Source organism: Metopolophium dirhodum, chromosome 8 (assembly GCF_019925205.1).
Source record: "Metopolophium dirhodum isolate CAU chromosome 8, ASM1992520v1, whole genome shotgun sequence".
Taxonomy (NCBI): domain Eukaryota; kingdom Metazoa; phylum Arthropoda; class Insecta; order Hemiptera; family Aphididae; genus Metopolophium; species Metopolophium dirhodum.
The window spans coordinates 7,454,912-7,477,650 of NC_083567.1; the positions used below are offsets into that span (position 1 = coordinate 7,454,912).

At 27.2% G+C, this 22,739-nt stretch overlaps 1 protein-coding gene and 1 long non-coding RNA gene across 6 annotated transcripts in view; one reads left to right on the forward strand and one right to left on the reverse strand.

Annotated features, from left to right (window-relative positions):
* Positions 1-22,739, forward strand: part of LOC132950428 (uncharacterized) — a 180,790-nt gene that overhangs the window by 19,184 nt on the left and 138,867 nt on the right. For all 5 annotated transcript variants that reach the window (XM_061021883.1, XM_061021882.1, XM_061021881.1 and 2 more), the window contains one exon: positions 16,907-16,936. In XM_061021883.1, coding sequence (XP_060877866.1) covers positions 16,907-16,936 — 30 coding nt within the window. The remainder of the gene's footprint in view (positions 1-16,906; positions 16,937-22,739) is intronic.
* LOC132950433 (uncharacterized) overlaps positions 1-22,739 on the reverse strand; it is a 67,943-nt gene that overhangs the window by 12,962 nt on the left and 32,242 nt on the right. Inside the window, exon 2 of the long non-coding RNA XR_009665205.1 lies at positions 11,960-12,030. This is a non-coding gene — a long non-coding RNA (uncharacterized LOC132950433). The remainder of the gene's footprint in view (positions 1-11,959; positions 12,031-22,739) is intronic.

A 22,739-nucleotide genomic window follows, 5' to 3' on the forward strand; every position in this document is an offset into this window, starting at 1 on the left:
GAGAATAATAAATACTAGATCTAATCTTACATCTATATATATTTATAATTATAAAACTATTTTTACGGTCTATAATATTATCCTTAGTATATTATACGTTTTAATAATTCAGAAATTACTCGGACAAATTTTTATTTAGACACCAAATTTTTCAAAAAAGTTATTTGATCAACAATTTACTGTAAAAAAGCTGGTTATCGTTTGAAAAAAAGGAATCAGTACGACAGGACACTCATTAAATGGTATAAAAGTCTAAGGGTCGTATTCATAGTCGATGCTTAAGAATAAGTATTGCTTAAGCTAATTTCGATAAATTAAAAAATACAAAATTTGTGATAGTAACTTAAAGGATGCTTAAGGTAGATCTCGACCAACCTTAATTTAAGTAATACTTTTTATTTTCCTAAAGTCTCGTTTATGAATCTCATTTGAGTCATAATAGTATAGCTTAAGCAATACGTATTCTCAAGCATCGAATATGAATGCGTAATAAGTATTTAAATATAATGTTTAAGACTCCAAAAATCAGAATTTGAATAAATTAATTATTAAAGAAAAAAATAGAAATGATGGGTGAATCATCCTGTATAACGACACACCGGGTCACAAATATTACAATATTTAATATCACGCAACACTTGGCAAAAGCCAGAAAATAAAAACAGTTATAGCACGCAGCGTTATAGCCCCGTTTTATTATCTTATATTATTCATAGCGTATACAATTTTTTTTTTTTGTTCATCGCAAATACAATGCAAAACCGTATTCTCCGGATTTTTTAGAAGTGCCTGTATAGATGATAGCCAACAATAATGATTTCTTATCCTTTTTTTGCCCTTCGGAGTTGGGAGTATTTTGTAATTTTGCAACAGCGTGGATACAGATCATAGTTAATTTGTGACCCACATAATATCCGAACTGCAAGCACAATAATATATACACGCAAAACGAATGGCGTAAACGTACAGTTTCGGGTGATGTGTATTTTTGTGAATCTTTTATTCAATAAGCATAATGGGCGAAATCGTGTGTTATCGGTCGAAGCAACGTTTAGTTTTTTTTTTACCACAATTTATGCATTTAAACATTTTAAAAACGGTTGATACATTAAAAAAAACACCCCCAGTTTTATTATAATCCGAAGTGGTGGACTAAAAGTGGTATTACAATATTTATCTGGGATTTATGAATGTTTAAAATGTAGGGTATAGTAGTCGGCATAATATTACCCGGGTTACTTCATTACGTTTAATTTTTCGAAGCCTATCCGTACTCACTGCACAAAAACAGTATACCTGTATTCAATATTGTACATATTATTATATTATAATATGGATAGCAATAATTGAGTTTATAATAAAATTAAGGTACCGCAGGGATGGTGAATATTTATGTAAAACGTATTATCAGAAAATGATTAAAATACGTTCAACGTGCCATTACCGAGCAATAATAATATTATACTGTTGAGTAAGATCAATCGAATGGTCCCAGATACCGGTGAGGTATATTATAATATCTAAAAATCAAAATTTTCGAGTGATATTTAATTGCGCGGGTCCGCATACAAAATGATAAGAATAAAAATCTGGCTCGGTGTTTCGAATTTTATGTTTGCAATATAACATAAACAATACAATGGATAATTATTGATCCTTTAGAAGTGGAACAAATATTATATCGTTATAATATTATATTTTGTTGTAACCAGTGCATCAGCTCATTAATTAAAATTTATTTTGAAATAAAATGTCCAAAGGGTAAACCTTTCAACTGAGCTCTATTGCCCGTGCAATAACCGTATTTAACGCTTCAAATGTTTTAAAAAGAAAATTAAAAACTAACAGCCATTTTTATTATTTATTAAATTAAATTATTTTAGTTAATACACTTTATACTGTAAACAATTTCACTTTTGTAGTTAGTACTTTAGTAGTTGTTTTTTTTTTTTTTTAAACCCTTAATTAATGGTTATTCAGGTACATTACATATTATGTATTATTGGTTTAGTGTGGCGCGTATTATAAAAATGACGTTAATGATAAAAAATTAGTTTTATTGAAAAGTGTCTGAAAAAAAACACTTGACACCTGTTGGTAGACTGCCTCGTTTTTTTTTTTTACTTTATATTATTAAAAAAAAAAAACATTACTGTCAACTAATAGTCACTCGATAACATGACAGTGATTGATAGTGATTAAATATTATACCTATATAAATTTGAATGTTTGTATACTATTATGTATTTGATCGGATAACGAAGATTTTGGTGTGCAGATAACTATTAATTGAATAAATTAAATGAGCCTGGTCATAATGATATTGGTATAATATTATAGAGAGGATTTTAGTTTTGCGTATGGTTTAAACATTGCACAAATCCGATAAAAGTGTAATTAGGCTTTGAGCACGCTTACAAAATATCTGACTTTTACAGTTGGAAATGTTATAATTATTTAGTTCTTATTTTCTCGTTACCTATGGATAAAAACATGTCATAATAAATCCAAACAAACTTTTAAATTACAGTTATTTTCTTACAATTGTGAATTTTAATTCCCTAAAAAACAAAATAAATAGGTACCAACATCAAATACCAACACAATTTAATACCTATTTCGGTTTTCTTTTTAAAAACATTGATATACATTTTTATATATTATTTAAATGCATTTTTTGACTAGGTACTAATCGAAACTTATGTAATGTATTGATGGTATTGATACTATACTTATGCATAAAGTTTTTATATATTTTAGATTCTGAGCGAAGCGATGAATGTATTGATTGTACAATGATGTGTGTTTTTTTTTTTATTTTTGTGTCTGTCATCACCTTTTAGGACAGTAAAAGTGCTTGGATTTTCTTCAATAGTAACTTTTCTGATAGGAAAGTGAATCTAGTTGGTACTTTGGGGGGTCAAAAGTAAAAATTTCCCAGTAGTTTTCACAAGCGACGTGAAAAACAAAAGAAAAATTAAGGAAAAACAGGAATTTTTACGCTAAATCTGTTTTCGAGAAAATCGATTTTGGTCTTTGGTGCAACTCTAAAACAAATGACCGTAGGGACATGAAATTTTGACTGAATGTTTATATTAGCATTTTTTATACACCATAAAATTTACAAAATATTTTGACTCTTTTTGAGCTGTTTACGGCCATTGTCAGTTTTCAATTTTTTTAGTTTTTTTTTCTATAAATATCAATTACATTTTATTTGTTTGGTAGAAAACCGTGAAAATTAATGCAAGGCTCCTGATATATTGTTACAATAGCAGTTAAAAAATATTAAAAATACATAGGCACAATTTTTTTTATAAGCATTTAAAGTTCGAATTTTGACAAAATTTATAAAATTTAAAATTTACAAATTATTTTGTAGTTAAAAATTTATAAAATGTTCAACTTTTATAGGTAAGGATTTAAAATTAAAAACAAGGCTCCACGTAAATAAGTTATAATATATAAATTACTTTATTCGCAATAATATCATCAAATATACTTGGTAATATCATAGGCTGACTGACCGTTTTCGCTCTGAATCGTTTTTCTTATACAATGATATTATATAATTGAATTCAAATTTAACACCATCCATTACAGTGACCCACTTGTCACCTACTGTACAACAGAGCGACATCCACTTACCCACCTTTTTTTATTTTATGATGTAAATGCCTTGTATTGTATATGATCAAATAAACTGCTTTTTTTAATTTAAATAAATACACCTTATAACTACTGACTAGCCCAAGATTTAATAGCAGTGACTGAAAATATATTTTTTTAATAATAACAAGAGAAAAAAGTATATCTTTGAGTTTTTGTTCATGACTAAATGACATTAGAAGTTGTATGTTTCAATATAAAAATGATGTTCATCGTATTATACTGTTATAGTTAAGAGAAGGTAATCAGATTTACATGATATTAAGTAAAAGTTAGTAAGTTACATTAAATACGTTTTATTTAGGTTAATTATATTTGGTCAAGACCATCATTTTTGATAAATGACAGGCATAAAGAGGCACATTTTATCCGGCTGGAATAAAATTAAAAACAGCGATGATAAAAAAAGTTTAACATTTTATGTAGTATGGGCCACGAACATTGTTTTGTTCGGAACTATCAAACTTCAAACACTAAATAATAAAGTATAAAGATACTCAAAAGATGAATGTTAATTCATCTCTTGAATTCAGAATAAAGTAACAAATGATGTTTTTTTATTATTATTATTATTATTTTTTTAATACGTTATTTATTATTTGTTTCCATGGACCATTTTTTTGAAGGATAGAGAACATTATATTATGATTGTAGAAACTTCGGAGATCGATATAAATAAATTATTTTTTTAATTTTCTAAATAGTCGTTTCGATAGCGTTAGGAATAAAATAACGGTCAGCGGACGATCAAATTTGAAATTGAATGCAAATACAATTCAAAGCGAGCTATGTAGCTCAGACTCATTTTATTGAATCATAAAATGTATCATTGCTTTCAAATTGAATACTACAACACACTGCATCTTGTACCGAGGTAAGTGGAGCAAGACGATTGACCCATATTAGATCTCTGATTGTGTCCGAGTTTTTTTTAATGTAATTTATATTTTAAACAATAATATATTTTTTTAATACTGAGAATTATCCTAATTTAAGAATTATAAGGACATTACCCAAACTAACTTAATTTAACCATTGATTTGAATTTAGTTGTTAGTACTGGATAAACTAGTAGCATTAATTTATTGTATTCTTGAAAATGTCTACTGAAAAAAATATTTTATTTCATTATAATTCAAGTTTAACAAATTTTGACATTATTCATGTCCCACGTTGTTTAAACCGTTTCAAGTGCTGGACATTAAAAAACTTTTTTAACTGACCAGTAAAACAGTACAATATTATTTCATGATGGGATGAAGTTGGTTGTTCAGTGTACTAGTGTACTTTTAAATTTAAGTGTAGGAGTTTTAAAATAACCTCAACACATTACTACTTAGGTACAATAATAATAATATTTAATAAAAAATAGTTTTGGAAAATAATTTCAAAATGACGTAATATAATATACACGACGGAAATAATATAACTGTATAAAACTAAAAAGCAAGTTTATTATTTATTATATTTATTTTTTAGATCATTCCCGTTAAAATAAATACCGTATAGAAGATAATGGAAAAACATTTTTGTATCTGTTTTTTCGTTCTTAAAAAAACCTGTTTTAATTGTTTGCTAGTAACCGCAAAGGTTCATATAAACATGTTTTCGAAACATTCTCCAAATCATATCCTCACTTTCTACGCTACAAGCTTAATTACACCGAAGTCGAAAATTGCTTTGAACGATCGGTGAAAGTCTAAAGTTTGTTTAGTCGACCCAAATAGAAGTTTTCAAACGGATTAATTTAAATTTCTTGGAGTGGAGATGTTTGTACTGGAAATGACTCCAGGGTCTTGTTGGTAATATAGTTTATATATATAAATGGATAATATATAATATTATCCATTTATAATATTTAATAGGAAATCATCTACAGCTGTATGGTGAGAATTTCAATAAGCTACTTGTAAATGTATTATTGTAAATTTATAATGCACATTTTAGATTTAACATCAAAGTTACAAAATAACTGTTTATTTCATTCATAAAAACCAATCAAAGGATAAAAAAGGATATTTAACATACGTCTAGTACATGCACGTATTAATATGGACACACACGTATTATCATACATTAGGACTTATGATATAGAACAGGTGGTAAGTGACGAGTATGTACTGAGACATTTATGGTGTTGTATATTCAACAAACATTAATCGTTTTGTGACCTAAAACTTTTTGAAATTTGCGTATTATCATTTTCTATGCACAATGCAATTATCAAAATATTTAGACTAATTTTAAGCTAATTATACCACTAAACTATTCATACTTTCATACGTAATAAATGTTTATTTTAGATTCTGAGCGAAGCGATGAATGTATTTTTTCTATTTGAAATTATTAATCAATTCATTATTATCAACACATCTTTAAAACTTTTTAAATATCGATGGCCTATAATATTTCATTGGTCACAATACAAATAACCGAGTGAGTCGCTCGTTTTCGAGAGTACTTCGTCAGTGAGTAATGACCCTGTGGTCTGTAATGGAAATGTTAAATATTTTAAGTTCAATAAAACAAAATTTCATTAAGAGGATGTCATTGCACTATTTGTTTTCTCTCTCTGGCCCACGCGCAACATAGACAAAACGCAATAACGCAGAATTATTTTTTCTATATTTTTAAGTAATCTTAGAGTAAAATCACCCATTGCAAAAAAGATTGAGAATAATATTTTTGAGGGAATGACATATGGATTTTATATTTTATTGTTATTTGACTTTGTATTCGACTTTCAAAATGAACAAAATAATTTTGTAAATTTAAAATATGTTTAAATTGTTTTGAGGCAATATTTAGACAAATCGATATGTCATTCCCTCAAAAATATTATTCTCTATATTTTTTGTAATAGGGGATTTTACTCTAAGATTACTTAAAAACATAGAAAAAATGATTCTGCGTAAATGCGTTCTGTCTATGTTGCGCGTGGGCCAGAGAGAGAAAACAAATAGTGCGAAATTGAATGTAACAGCAATAAAATCATTTATTCCTTAAATATAACGATAATGTGTATAACTGAATCTAGGAAATTCAATGTATTTATTCATATATTTATAAATTTAAAATGAATATTAAATATTTTTAAGCGAAGAAGTAATAACCTAAGTTATTGAAGCTGTGCAAAGAATAGAGAAAAAATGTAATATCGCATATAGATATAGGTGCAATATAACGCTGTGAATAGGTAGTACTACTTCTTAGTACAGTATAAAAAGATTAAATATTAAAGAATAAATATTTTTATATGACATTGTGTATAGAAAACAATAATACATATGTAACGGTGAAGTGTTTCCAATTGATTTATATTTTTTGATTTACGACATAATATAACAAGACTATTTGAAAAAAAAAAACGTTTAGTTTTCTCTAAAATATTCAATTTTCTCAAAATTATAAAAAAAATCGTATGCATGTATTTTCGATATTTTTAGAGTGCTGTAAGCCGTAACAATAACTTATGAAGAACTTTGTGTTACATTATCAAGTATTTTGACAGAATAAAATGTTTATCAACATTTACAAAAAAAAAAATTTGTCAAAATTTAAACTTGAAACGCTTATAAAAATATTCTGACTATGTATTTTAAATATTTTTGAATCACTATAACATATTATATTAATAACTTATTTGAAACCTTGTATACAATTCTCAAGTCATTTAACTTAAAAATAACTATTTTATCATACATAAATCGTCAAAAAAACTAAATTAAGTTGAAAATGTCAAACGTCTATAAATAGCAAATAACAAAAAACCAATATATTAGAAAATTATAGTATGTCTAGATAAGGTTTACACAAATATTTAGTGAAAAGGTCAAGGCCCTACGGAAAATCGTTTATGGAGCACAACACAAAATGGTTTCTGGCAAGTATTCTAATTTTTCCTTAATTTTATTTTTTTATTGTTGATTCTGAATTCTGATTATTGTCAAAATTACTGGAATTTTTTTCCTTAGACCCCTTAAAAGTATAAACTAGATTTATCAGAAACTATCTTTTAAAAACAATTGAAACATTTTCACTGTTCTAGAAAGTGTTGATAAACATGTGAAAAAAACACATAAATCGTTGTAAAACCAATTCATTCATCGCTAAGAATTTAAAATAATAATAATATAATAGGTATGTGATGTTTTGGCAATTATTATTAGTTCATCCTTCTCTATTGCTAATAGACAAATAAATCACTATTTCTTTTATAATTATTAGAACATATCTTCGAGGACACGTCGACTTTGACACACCAACTCACAGTCGTTATACATATATATATAAATCATATAGAACGATTTTTTATTGAATTGAAACTAAACACTTTTATTACGCTGTGACTTACTCAATGATGAGGACCATTGGAAACTGACTATACAATTTCCCAATTTTAAAATAAAATTCATTCAAAAATATATTATAAAGGTACCTAGGTATTTTATATAAGCCTGAATCAAAATGTGTACGTGGGAGGTCAAACGATAGGGCGGAAAATAAATGTATTTTTTTGTTTATTAATGTTTGTGTTGGCTCCATTTTATTTTATATTTTTTGTAGACTATTATTATTGTTGTTGTTATATCTGTAAACTATTATTACTGACATCCAGATTCACGGAAAATATGTCAACATAAGCCGTAATCTTAATTTTGTAATTTGTTTGATAGATAAAAATACAGACAGATGGCTTGTAAAACTTCTTTTGTATTTTTTACAGCCTTTTCATTTCAATACAAATGTTCTTGAAAAGTTCTAGTTTTAGTCTTTAGTCTTAATTTGTTATTGTGTGATCAGCAATACAGTCGAGTGGAATGAGAAAAAAAGTTTGATAAACCTCTGGTCTAGATAGTTGTTTTGGTAAAATTGGTATTGGATTTTTCCACAGCATTTTTGAATGATTTAAATTCTCTATACATTACAATTTTCTATAGTGTATTGTATTATTTTTATTTTTAAATACTACACATAAACTTTTTAAATTATTTATTATTTATCTATTATAAACTATGCCCCTTTAAAGCACTTTAATTAACGAGCTAGTAACTAACTGTTAGTTTATTTATTCAGTTAATTTTATTGAATCCTATAAATATTTATAATGTCGAAAACTAGTCCTGAATTGCAGTGTTTTTATTAATTACTAGGGTACAACAGACTATACATGATCTACTTTATAAAACTAAATATAATTCGTTAGTATTTATGTTTGATTGTATAGTATTTTTAACCGTGATTGTTGTTTCTTGTGTGTATGAAATATTATATTAATATGATAAAATAATGAATTTTAAAATGCTTGGATAGACCTATTCAAACAAACCATATTTTTCAAATGGTACTGAAAAATTCTTCTTCTCGGGAACAATATTCTATTAACATGTTTTAAATAATACAGACATGTTTTCTATTAGAGTTAAATCAAAATATATTTTTCCAAGGTTTTATTGCTACAACGATTTTCTTTGCCATATTTGTTTTGTTTTGTTTTGTTTTTTTTTTGAAATAACTAAAAAGTTGTTCAAATATTATTTCGTTCGATTATTATTTATTATGTTATTATAAAAATCTATTGAGGTCTCGTAATTCCTATTGACTATAATATGACGTCATGTTTACAGTTTCATCGTAAAAGGAACAAAATTAAATTATAAGAATATCCTCCTGGCTCTTTTGTGGGCTCCTTTTCACGCCTTCATGTTATATTTCAGTAGTAAGATCAAATTTACTTATTGTAAACAGAGTATAGATTATAAATAAATAATTTTAAAAAAGAGAGAGAGAATATCCTTCAGCATTTTCATATTTACTATGTACACCACAAGCCCTATATAGTTAGTTAGTAAAACAAACAATGGCTTTTGTTATACGAAAATCGATTTGATGTATTATTATAATATTATGTTCGTTGATAGGTGGCTTATTATATGTATTTTTTTTACATAAAAAACAAGACAATTTACAAGCTATGTATGCACATAACGGAACAGTAAGCATATTTGATAATAATTAATAGACAATAGAACATGGCATGAATGAATCACGATGTGGAAATCACCCATTTGTAATGCCTCTTAGTTGTTAATTGCAGGTCTCTATATGCTATATTTTAGTTTTGAACTGAGTGGTGGGTTTTGTTGATTTGGAATGGGGTTCACGATAATTAGTTATATCTCTAGAAGGGTTTTTCCGAAATACTAGGTATTGTGAGTAGTTGTGTGATAAGTGGGTTTATATTGAATTGTTTGAGATTATTAATTTATTAAGAGATTTGATTTGTCAAATTAAATGAGTCATGGTTGTTTTGGTATTCCAGACCAGTTATTACTTGTTAGAATGCTGTCTTTGAATACAATTTTAGCATAACGATTGTAGTATTTCGGGTTTTTATATTCAAAAGCATTACCTAAAGCAGATTCTTTTGATATTCCAGTACCACCCATACATTTGGAAAATCTTCACGTGTCACTTGATAGAATTTATAGAGAATATAACCGAGTTAAATATTGATCGTCGTATGTATGTTCATAAAATCAATTTGTAAATATATAATTTGTAGCATTCATAATATTTTTATTTTTTTCCCTCAAAATCATGTAGGTGCTTGCCACCTATGAGATTTCCACTGGTCGAGTGTGCCGTATTTTCTGGAATTTGATTGGTTGCGATTAGTCTGTAGCAGATACAAACATTACTTTTTCTTAGCTTTTACTGTAGTGTAAGAATTGTGTTATGAGATACATAGGTATAGTGGGATGTTATCCTTGACACAATGTACGCTCGGGTGGTCGATCGGTTAGTTTTTTTTTTGACAGTTTTCCGTCAAATAAGATTCACTGCATTTAACTGAACGTGGTTGATGGTTACAACAATAGATTGGTGTATGGCCAAAATTTAGGGCAACGTCGGAATCGAACAATATGACGACGGCGGTGACGAGGTTCTATGACTTTTATTTTAGTGTGACGGATTGAAGTTGGTTTAAAAACATCTGAATATTATTGTGTTTGTCTAGTTCCAAATCAATGAAGAAATGAGGTAGAGGAGTTATTATCAGCCGTTGATGTACGTTTACTACTGAAACAGCTGTTTAAAGTGTTCCTTTTAGTTCCTATTTTGTAAGATCATATTATTAGTAGGTTTAGTATGGTTTTTCGTCTTTTTGTCGTTTTGTTTTAGGTGCAGTAGCGTGCCCAGGGCGGGGGAGGTTAGGGGTTATATCTCCCCTATTGTCACATAAATCCCCTTATGTGTGTGTTTGGTACTACCACCACTATTAATTTAAACGTATTATCATTATTACCTACTTAAAATATCCCCCTCCATTGAAAATTCCTGGACACGCTAGTGCGTATAAGACAGTGTATAATTTTCCTAAATGAGTCAGGTATATATGAGTTTGTAGTTTTAATTCATTTAGATTACTTTTTCAATTGAATTCATTACGATTGCTTTTTATTTTTGGTAGAATCGGTTTCCATCTAATTTGGATCTTCGGTTTGGGAAACCGAAAGAGAGAAGCTAATTTCAGTATTGTTGTCAGCTGTGTGTTCATGAGATAGATTGATTGGAAGATGAATCGGGTGAGATGTTGTGACTTTTAGATGTTTTCGGTAAGTCCGGATGTAGTCATCATCATTATTTTTACGTAAAATTATACAATCGCACCGGGCAGTGGTTAATTTTGAGACAGAGATCCTATTAGTAATATTAATGGGTGCATTGCTGGACGCACATAAGATTTGTTGTCTGTCGCTGAGAACTTGTATTAAAACGTGGCATTATTCAATATAATATAACAATGTAGATAAATGGATTAATAAAAAGAAATTTTAAAACTTACGCCTATGGGCCACTAGATCCAACGTTTAAGACGTTCAGTAATAATTTTGTATCTGTGGTTTTTTTCTTATTTGAACGATAAACATAATTTAAAAACGTAGAATTCCGGCAACATAGAAATAAAAGTAACGTGACCGTAATAAATAAATGTGAATGGAAGGGAAGTTGACACGGCAATTGTTTAATGTCCACAAATTTTGTTTTAATAAATAAATAAATATATTTGAATACAAATTGAATAAAACACAACATGCAGGTATAATACAATTTGAATTTAAAATATTATATTTGTATATTTTAATATTTAACAAATTTTAGTTTCGCGAAAAAAAAGTTTTAGTTTCACTAAAAAAATAGTCGAAAACGCAAACCAAGTATAAGAAGAATAAACGATTTCACTTAGATAAACGAATAAATATAAAAACTATAAAAACGTTCGTACCAGTTGTATACTATGCGGTGACTTTGGTCATTGGAGCGTTATCGCTGTGGCCAGCTGTGCTGTTGATTTTTCTACAAAAATAAAATGTATTAGTTATTTAATTGTATTGTTATTATTATTATCATTTAAATTTGGCACTTAATTGTCCTAATTTAGGTATACAAACGTATATCGTAATATTATACTTTTTATAATCGATTTTAGAAAATATCCAGGAATTCAGTTTTACCACGTTGGTGGTACAATAGTATTTCCATCCAATATTAATTGATATTATACTTGGAATTTTGAGATTGAAATGGATGAAACAAAGATTTTCCAGGAAAATTATACACGCTGACGTCTTTAAAACAAAACACCGGCCGTTATTTTATTCAACGGGTTTCGACGTTTTTATGCCACTGAAAAAGTATAATAAAGGCACCACACCCACTTCATTTAATGTACCCACTTGCCACACAATATTTTTTCGTAATTTTTTCTACAAGCCATTTGTTATCGTGGTCATTTTTATTTAGGACTTCGGTTTCTTTAAGCGATAAATATTAATTTAATTCAATACAACGAAGTAAAAACGTTAAAAACGTTATGAAAACGACCATGTACATCTATATAAATTAAGAATATTCAATCTATGTTTTATGTTTTTTATATGTAACATTTACATTTTTTAAGTAAGGTGTGAATCGGTAAACTTCGTCCTTATTATACTTTATACGGATCGCGTGTATAATTTATCATGCACCGAAATGTTGAGTACAAAACCCCATTTAGCATAGAAAAAAAATAATATATATTATCAAATTATTAAAATGTTTTTTCCGCACAAGTCCCCTTGAAAAATCTAGTGGCGATTGCGATCTCGTTATTGAATATCGATTTAATAAAAACAATTTCCACTGCCGTCGGTTTGTAAACCAAGCGACGTCATAATATTGTTCAGTGTTTGTATAATATCATCGACTGTAACGATGGGTTTTAAAATCACAATATTCGTGTAGGTATTCGAAAGGTTACCGTTTCGTAAAACGAGCGAGCATATTATACCATAATATCCAATTGGTTTGTGGAATGCGTTTTTCGGGACCGATAAAGGGAATGTTTTTTTCTTCATTCAAAATCAAATTTTTAATACCAACAATGCCCGACAACGATTGGTATTTTATCGGCGTTTAGACTTTTCGGTTTAAAAAAAAAAAAATCGGCACTTGCTCCGATAAATAATCCATCGAAACTAATTAAATCAGCTATATCCAAAAGTTAGAAGATTTAGTGCAGGCGTCTATACATTACTATTTACTACGACCGTCTATAAACTGAGTACAATAAACACACTCAATTAGGTAGTTTTCTATGGTTAGCCGCAATAATTGGTTATTCAAAACCTATCAAAACGACTCATATACACAACTACACAAGTAATATTTTATCAATTTTTATGAAAATAATAATTATTTTAATTTCTATAATACAGGTTCGTTGGAATTATGTTTCATCGTTTAATTTTTTTTATTCGATTTTTCTTTTACTGTGATCAAATTAACACAACGAATTCTTATAGGCGCTAACGACACTTTATTAAGTTTATTTACATAATATTATGTATTGTACTTAACATTTACTTGTGCGGGTGATATTAATATATTATGATAGATTTTTATAAAACCTTGACATAATAAAAATGTCTTCCATGTTTTTCTGAGACCAATTTTACAAACGTAAATTATGCTTTTTAGTATGTACAATGTACATCATATATATTATAATGTGCAGTACACATTTAAGCAAAATATATTGTTGTTTGTTAGTTATAGTCTTTTAGATAATATAATATGACATACATAATATTATAGTTTAAACGTAAGACCGTGTAATTTATCGACTGTATATATATTGTGATAAAATAAAACATATTAAAATACATTTGCGCTTAATACAGCAGAAGGTCCCAGTAAATGAGCGTAGAATACAAAATAATATTTTTTCATAGATTTTCCGCACCACCAAACGACCAAAAATTTATCAAAACACCATAATATTTTAATAATTATTAAGACTGTATTTTAACTTAATAATGCCAAAAATTGAAAAAAAAAAATAAAAAAAAAATTGTGCATTCATATTTTTTTGCACCGCGCGTATAGTCCACCAAAATATTATTAGTGGTTTATATATATATATACAAATAACAAATATATTATATTTTATAATTTATATTTATAACTAAATCTAAAGGTAAAATCTCACAAAGAGATACCTTTTTATTATACTATAGTGGTGAAATGTAAATGTGGTAAAATTATTCCAATGAAGTACTTCATTAAAACGAAACTGCTATATACATAGGGCTTAAAGTATCAAGCATCACATTACTATATTTAAAAAATATGGTTGGTTGGTATAGATTATAGCCATAATATTATATCTCTCCTGTTTTATATAAAAAATGCGTTGAAATAATCAGACGAAATTTCTTAATATATTTTACTTATTTTTATATTTTTTGATTTTATGCACAAACATTTATAGATCATATTATTTTTATTTTTAACTTCCTCATTATTTGTTTTCGTATTTTATTTAAATGTTTTAATTTATTACATTGTTTTATTGCTAAAAGTATGCACTTACATTTGAAGTATTTAATAATTTATTCTAGCGTGGATGTATTACTTATTCAAATATTCAATACTAATTTTATATTGTTATTGCACGTCATAGGTAATTGGGTCATATTTAAATACGATTATATCGACCAAATAGTACATAATATAAAAAATAATATAATATGGTTTTACTAATGTACCTAATATTATGTATTGTCATTCAAACATTGAACGAAGATATGACATTATGCTAAGGCCAAAAAGGCCAATAATATTAAAAACAAATATATTTTATGTTAACGTCATACATCTAACTTAAGCCTAGTTGCAACGATATTGTAACTTTTGTTTAAATAAAAGAAACGTTAACTGCTATAATAAAATATGTATCATATTTGAATTTGCTTCTAAAAAAATGAAAGTCCATATTGCTTAAAAATCGAGGTTAAACTATTTCGTCGATATTATTGAGGAAATGGAATAGGGTTCAATCCATGTACTACATACTATACGGATTGGCGAAGTAAATTAAATTGCGTTATAACACCGTTATTTGCTTATTCAATAGTCAAATAGTATTCGATTTGGATTTTATTAGTTGATATGCAACACAACTGCGAGTTCTGAACTTCAAAATGTAATAATTTTTTTGTAATAAATACGCATTTATTATCAAACCTAAATGATTGAGAAATCATATTTTAAATTTATATTCCTAATTATTCTATGGTGGCAATTAAAGTAATATTTTCTACTCAATTAAAATGTTATTTCATAAGATCAATCGGGGTTATTATAATTGCTATGATTTCAACGAAAAAGAAATTGCGATGTACCTATACTTTATTATTATGTTTGTGTTCAAAACTGTGAAGAGCGCTGTGACCTAAAGTATTTTGACTATTAAATGTATTTTTGAATTTTTTTCATTTAAACTTACGTATATATTAATTTTGGTACAATTTTTCTTAAAAATTAAAATTAATTTATATGAATTAAAATTTATTGTTTGATGCATTAAATTAGATTGTTAACAGAAAACTATGAACTTCGCTATACTAAAAATATGCGAGGACTTATAGGCTATATTGACATGCGTGTGGGTGGAAAAATTCCAAAAACCGCAATAATTGTGCAACGTACATACGTTGCAATGAATACACAAAACTACAAAAGTGTTAAGTGTTATATAGAAGTTAGGTATCGTTCCATTTTAAAACAATATAAGACCGTTGTGATTGTAACTGGAGATCACTGTTCCTTCCCAAAGATTTCAAGTCTTTGTAAGAATCTAGTGTTTGCTTACATTTCATTCTTCTTTTTTACAATTTTCTCAGAAACTACTGGGGAATTCTAAAAATGACTTGTTTGTAAAGTACAATCAGTGTGCAACACCCCATACACAGCAGTGGTGCTAAATACAACTTATTGAGGTATTTTACTCCTCTAAATAGTCGCTGGATAGAAAAAAGTATGACATCATTGTAAAATCAATAGCTCCCTCGGTGTGCTCGTAATCTAAAAAAAACATACTACCTATTGCCAATATAATATAAGACTCGAAAAATATTTATGTACATTTTAATATATTATAATACTATACATAAAAACAATATCAATATATATATTATATATATAAATATATAATTAAATATTATGTATATTGGTGTGTGCGTGTATGTCATGTCGAATGTGAATAATATTATGTTTATTATATTAACCTTTCGCTGAAAACAGCTCACGCATTTTGTTTATCTCGTTCACGATTTAAATTATTGGAATGTTTAACATATTAATATTGTGTGCGACAAATAAATGTAAAAATGTAATCATATTTTATTTATCTATTTTTTTTTTTTTTTTTTTTATCGAAGTTTTAATGTAATCATAAATTGAATGATTTATTTTTTACTTTCTTGTAGTTATATTCTGCAAACGCACAATATATTAAGTATAACCATCGTGTCGTGGTTTACCATATTTAAAGTTTTTAATCTGATATAAAATAAATTGCATTTCAAAAATAATTCATTTCATTCGTTCAAGGAATGACGCGGTGGAAATCTCTTATTTTGGAAAATGCAATATTGATTTCCGTAGTTGAATTACTTTGTAATTCATGGTAATAAAATTTTTTTTTATTCATTAAACATTTACTTGAGGTGACTGTTAACTTTAATTTATTCTCAGCGTAGTACTCTGCATCATGTTTGGTTTATATTTCTTTAACAACTCACTTTAATTCAATTTATTTATATTTTTTGACATGATACGACCGTACATCTAATGCAATCTGATATTTATTTTCCTACATTTATGATTCATTTATTTTTGTTTTCAGATGACGACGCCTGTTTTTGTCTCGTCGAGGGTAAGTAATTTTTATATTAAATACAATATTCAATTTATGTTACATTTTTTGGTACAGCTATACCTATAGTGTTTGTGATATTCATTTTTTATTATGATAAATGTTTTATTGAAAACCAAGAGTACAATTATTGAATTCGCCGATCTCGATATTACTATCGATCACATTTTTGCACAACCGGGTGACGAATGCGGGATAGTACAGTAATAGTGAAATAATTTCCCCAACCCCTTGACCATCGACTGTTTATTACAAACAGTATAGCAACAAGACATGCATTTAAGTCATGCTATTCCATGATAATACTATTATAATACAATATTATTCGTTACTATAAAGCTAGAAACTATATTTATCAATTAACATCTAGTTACTAGATCCTTAAAAACATTTGTAGGTATATAACTCTAATTTGCGATTTACCAAGGACACGATTATCGTTCGACATTAGACCAAACAAGACCATAGTTTGATATTCAACGCCGGTTTCAGACGAAATATTATCATATTTTTGTTACATTTGACTAGTAATACCCGTGTTTATCGTATATTATCGTGTGTATAATGATGAGTTATTTATATTCATATACATAATATATATATATGAATCCTTTATGCATATGGAATGCATTCCACAGACTGACATTGTTGGATATTAACATACAAACACAATTACGCACAGACACCAGCAGCTAGAAACAACGAAGTCATATAATAATATAAATAATATTGGATCGATTTTTGAACATAATGTCAGTTATATTACAGGCTCTATTGTTCTACAATAATAACAATAATAATAATAATACTAAAAAATAGCATTCGGTCCATTATCGAGTGCATGAAATGGTCTTTGTGCGCTCTGAATGCCAACAAATAATGAAAGTTCGCGTGTGAATGGACAGTAGTTTGTATTGTAATTTAAGTGCCACTTAAAAGGCGTTGGTGTAATTTTTTCGTGAATTAATTATAACACTACGACGCATGTCCATTGTATTTTTATTTATGAATGATTTTTAGTGTGGCCTAGAGTAATGTGTAAAGTTGAATTATTTTATAAGACTCAACAATGCACGGACGAAAAATATTTACGGTTATAAAATCAAATTAATCATCGTTGGTTTCATGTAAATTATTATTTTTTATATTAACAATGTTGGACGACATTTGATTTTGATTGATTCTGAAATAATTAATTGTATAAAATGAGACAAAATTTATGCGAGTTATGTAGAATTAAAAAAACACGAAAAACAAAACTTTAAGTCTCTTATACATTTCTATTATAATATAATATATTATTATCTATTACCCATAATAATATATTCTTATCATATTGTAATGATGTAATATACATCAATATCTTATGATTTATTATTTCGAGCTTTTTTGCGTAATGAAAATAATAGAACTATTAATTTTGACCGCGTTAAAACTAATCTACGTTTCTATCGTTTTCGGTTTTGCTTCAGTTGAAATTTATAATACAAACACAATTACAAAGATTTATTTTATGATTTTCCACTTCCCAATATTCTAGACATATTTTTTTCATGTATAAGCACAACAAAAAAATGGATGCTTTAACAATTCCTTAACTCGTCGTAAATCCATCATCATTAATATTGGTATTCACCATTATGTGTTTACATCAGAAATATGTCTATAATTAAGAAAACAAATCAAAAAGTAATCATTTTGATCGAGTTCAAAAATATTTGGTACAAGTGTGAAATTATAAATGAACTTTTCATATTTGTCTTCGTATATTTATAGCTGTTATTATTTATCGTACATAATTACGACAAGTATTGTAAACTTATTAGTCTGTCAAGCGTTAACGTAGTTGTTTTAAATGGGAAACGTCTAAGATATTTTGAGAATGCCATATTGGTGTAAACGACGATGATAATTAAATTTTACAAATTATGAGATTTATTTAAGGCGTTTAAAAGTTCAAAGGGTTACATAATAATACAAAATATTTAAATATAATAATTAATCTAAAATTTTTATCTCAACGTCCTTAAGTATTATATTATTAATATTATTATTATTAATTATTATTGCCAACGTATTCTTTTATTAGCCAGTTGAATGAAAATAATTCATAAAATACACACTTCAATTCACATTTCAACGTTCATCTATACAATAATCTCTCTGAATAGAAAATGGATTTTGATAATGAAATTGATAACATTGGCGACTGATATTAATTATTTTCATTACGGAATGAACGTTATTTAACCTTTTAATATATGAAACCTTTGTATCTTATCAATTGTAATTCACTTTTTTGCCTTTGACGAGAAGTGTTTGTACACAATATAATATACATGAGTCGAATTCCGTCAGTCATTTAGCGCAAAAGCTATAGTTTTTTGGTGTATAGAGTTGTACACCAAAACGAACTGTAACGCAGCTTTATTAAAAAAAAACTAATTGTTAACATTGTTTTAATACTTTTTCAAATAAAACGAATTCCAGAGACCAGAGATGAAAAGAAAGAAAGAAAGTGCGAGTAATGAAAAGAGATTGTGCACAATATATTACCAGACTTAGAAAAAAAATTTCCAATGTTTAATTAGGTATTGAGTTAAAATGAAAATTATATTATGGGATAACTATACTTGATTTACTTACTCCAACAGAAGTAAATCCGTGTTAATTAATACAAGAAACCACAATAAATATAATTAATTAATACTCAAACTTCCAAGGTTGGCTTTTGATTAAAATTGCTTATATTTTTGTTTTTACAAATATTCATTATAATAATATACTGAAAATCTCCAAAAAAATTTAGTTCGCAAATATTTACCTACTTGTCGTTTTCGTATAAAATTGTTTCTGTGTCAGCTTTTTGCAGAGCTTTGATTATACTCAATGACTGTGATTATTATATTAATAATTATATATAACTGATAGACGTCAAATTAAATCTTCTCGGCCTGACTCTCGTTTCAACTTTCATTACATTAGTAGACACTGAATCTGAGAATTTCAATTTGACTGCGAGATAGGAATTTGCAGTATATAATATGCACTCAGCGCTGTGCAGGTTTTAAGTTGATTAGTTGTGGAATGTCAGTTTTTGAGTTAATGACATATAACACGAATAACTTAATTAATCTATTGAATCCTTTATTAAGTTGAAATTAATTTGACTCGAGACTATCAAAAAGACACGGATACTGATACCTAGAATTGGATATTAAGCCAAATACTTGTATTATTATCTAGAAATGTATACAAATGGTAAACTTAGCAAACATAATCCTGCAGATCTGTATCGAAGTAATTATTATAATAATATTTATAAGAAGTTTTAAAAATATTTTCATTGGGGTCTAATATAATTCCACAAATCGAAAAACGGTGAAGATTTTAAATATTTTAAACGATTAAAACCGGTAGGTACTTACCACAACATTTTTTAATGTACATGGTATTAATGACTATGGTAAATTATCAAAATTTTCTAGGGAATTCCTTTAACTTCTTTTTTTGTTATTAATTTGATATGTACCTAATCCAAACATAACATTTGAAAAGAAAAATATTGAAATAAAAAAAGGTTGAAAAATTGTATTCGCATTAATATTACTTCCCTCAATAATTTTAGAATTTTACAATATTGTTATAAAAATTTTAAAAAAACTGTCTAATTACTATAGTATTTACACTTGAAAAAACCACACATTTTTTAAATTAATGATACTCAAAAATAAACAAATTTGTTTAAAAATGTATCTTGAATCATGAATTTCTAAGTAATTTTTTTTTTTAATTTGACATAGTCAACATATATATTGATTAATATATGTTTAGCGTTAACATTAATGTTCTCCATGTTTATCAACATTTTCTAGAAAAAAAAAATTAGTCAATTTTAATAATAACATCCGTAAAAAATATTTATAATCTTTTTGAAAACTTTGACTTATAAGCTGTTGTTGTTGGTACTTTTCTAGCCTAATAATAAATGTACATTTAAGTTTTTATGGTTAAAAAAAGTAAAATATTAAAAACCACATACGTACCTCATTTCTCTAGTAATCAGGAGAATTACAAAAAAAAACTGATATTCTCGATGAATTAATATGAAATAATATTGGTACTTCTACTTATAAAACTTGTAAATATAAAATGTATTTAATATAATTATTAAATTAGATAAATAGCTATTGAAACATTTAAATATGTACCATGTACCTACCTTAAATATAGTAATATGTAGGTATTTATACAATTAACATAATATTGATAACACTATTAATACAACCTATCATTTTAAAATATTCAAAATATTATTAATAATTGTCAAAAATTAATTTATACAATTTTCAACGCAAACAGTATGCAAAGCATATGTACATTTTTGTTGAATTTATTGTTCGATGAGTGTTAAGTAAAAATCCATAGAAATATTACATATAACATATGAAGAGAAATACATTCTATACATTAAATTGTGCATTGTGACTTTTTATTACAACAATAATCAAATCGAATTTTTCATAAATTTCCTTTAACCCATATACTATTTGTGTATAGCGCTGAAGCGTAACATTCAATATTAAGTTCAATTTTGTGCTTTGTGGATAAAAAATATGACGTAACAATGTATAGAGGTATTTACAATAAAGCTCAAGTAGAATTTTCTTTTATTACGAATATAAATATCAAGTGTTGGCAATAATCTGCTCAGCCATCTCACGATACTACAGAGAAACATATTTCCGTATAAAATTTATAATTTAAATAAATACCAAACCAGAAAAAAATATATCAATTTACAGTGATATCTGGTTATTGCACCGAACCATTCAATTAATGATTATTGCTAGGAATTCAGATGTGTTGCTGGAATAGACCACAATGGGGTACAAAAGGGACAGTAAACGAATACAAGTATAAAAATCTAATAGGTACCAATTTCATTGAGAATCATAATTAACTGAATTTTTATTTTGTGTCTTTTCACACACTTTTATCTTAATAAACTATAAGCTAATAACCTGAGATGATGAAGCCTTTATTTGTTTTTAAAAAAAAAATAGTAAAAAGGGGAGACTGAAAATGAAATGTTGCGTTGAAACTCAACCAGATACAATAATGTACAGTACACTTTGTATGATAATCGTGTTAGACATATTTTAAGAATGAATATAATACTACAAACATTCACGCAACGCGCCATAGTGTTAAAATAAACATCGGCTTTGTGCCAGTTCGACTGGATTTCGCCCCATGCACGTTCCACGAGGCCATTCCTGACACCACAACGACCAGAAAAATCACTTAGACATAAGAGATTCCGTATCCTTTAACAATTTTTTTTGTAGCAGCGTGGTTGGTATCGTTGGCTCTTTTTCGGTATCGAATATTAAGTAAACATATTATTTTGAATGAGTTTTTATAAATCGAGTAACACGGCGTGTTGGATAGGCAAATTAGCTACACCATTGCAACAACCATTGTCTTCTGATATTATTTGCGACATCTGATAAGTATGATATAAATTATTTGTTTTTTACAATAAAGTGCCAGTATAATTAAGATAAAATAATAATTTACCTTAGTACTATATGTTTATAACATGTTGTAAACTGGTAAATTATACAACTGGTATATTGTGTTGGTAAACAGTAAAATATAAGGAATCAAAAAGTATTTTTTTTTTTTTAACAAAATTGTAATTTAATTTAAAATGTGTAAATTTATATTTTACGGCTGGACACTAGGCTGTACTCGTGTACACTAAAACACGTCGGTCTACCTATAGTAACTTGGGTTC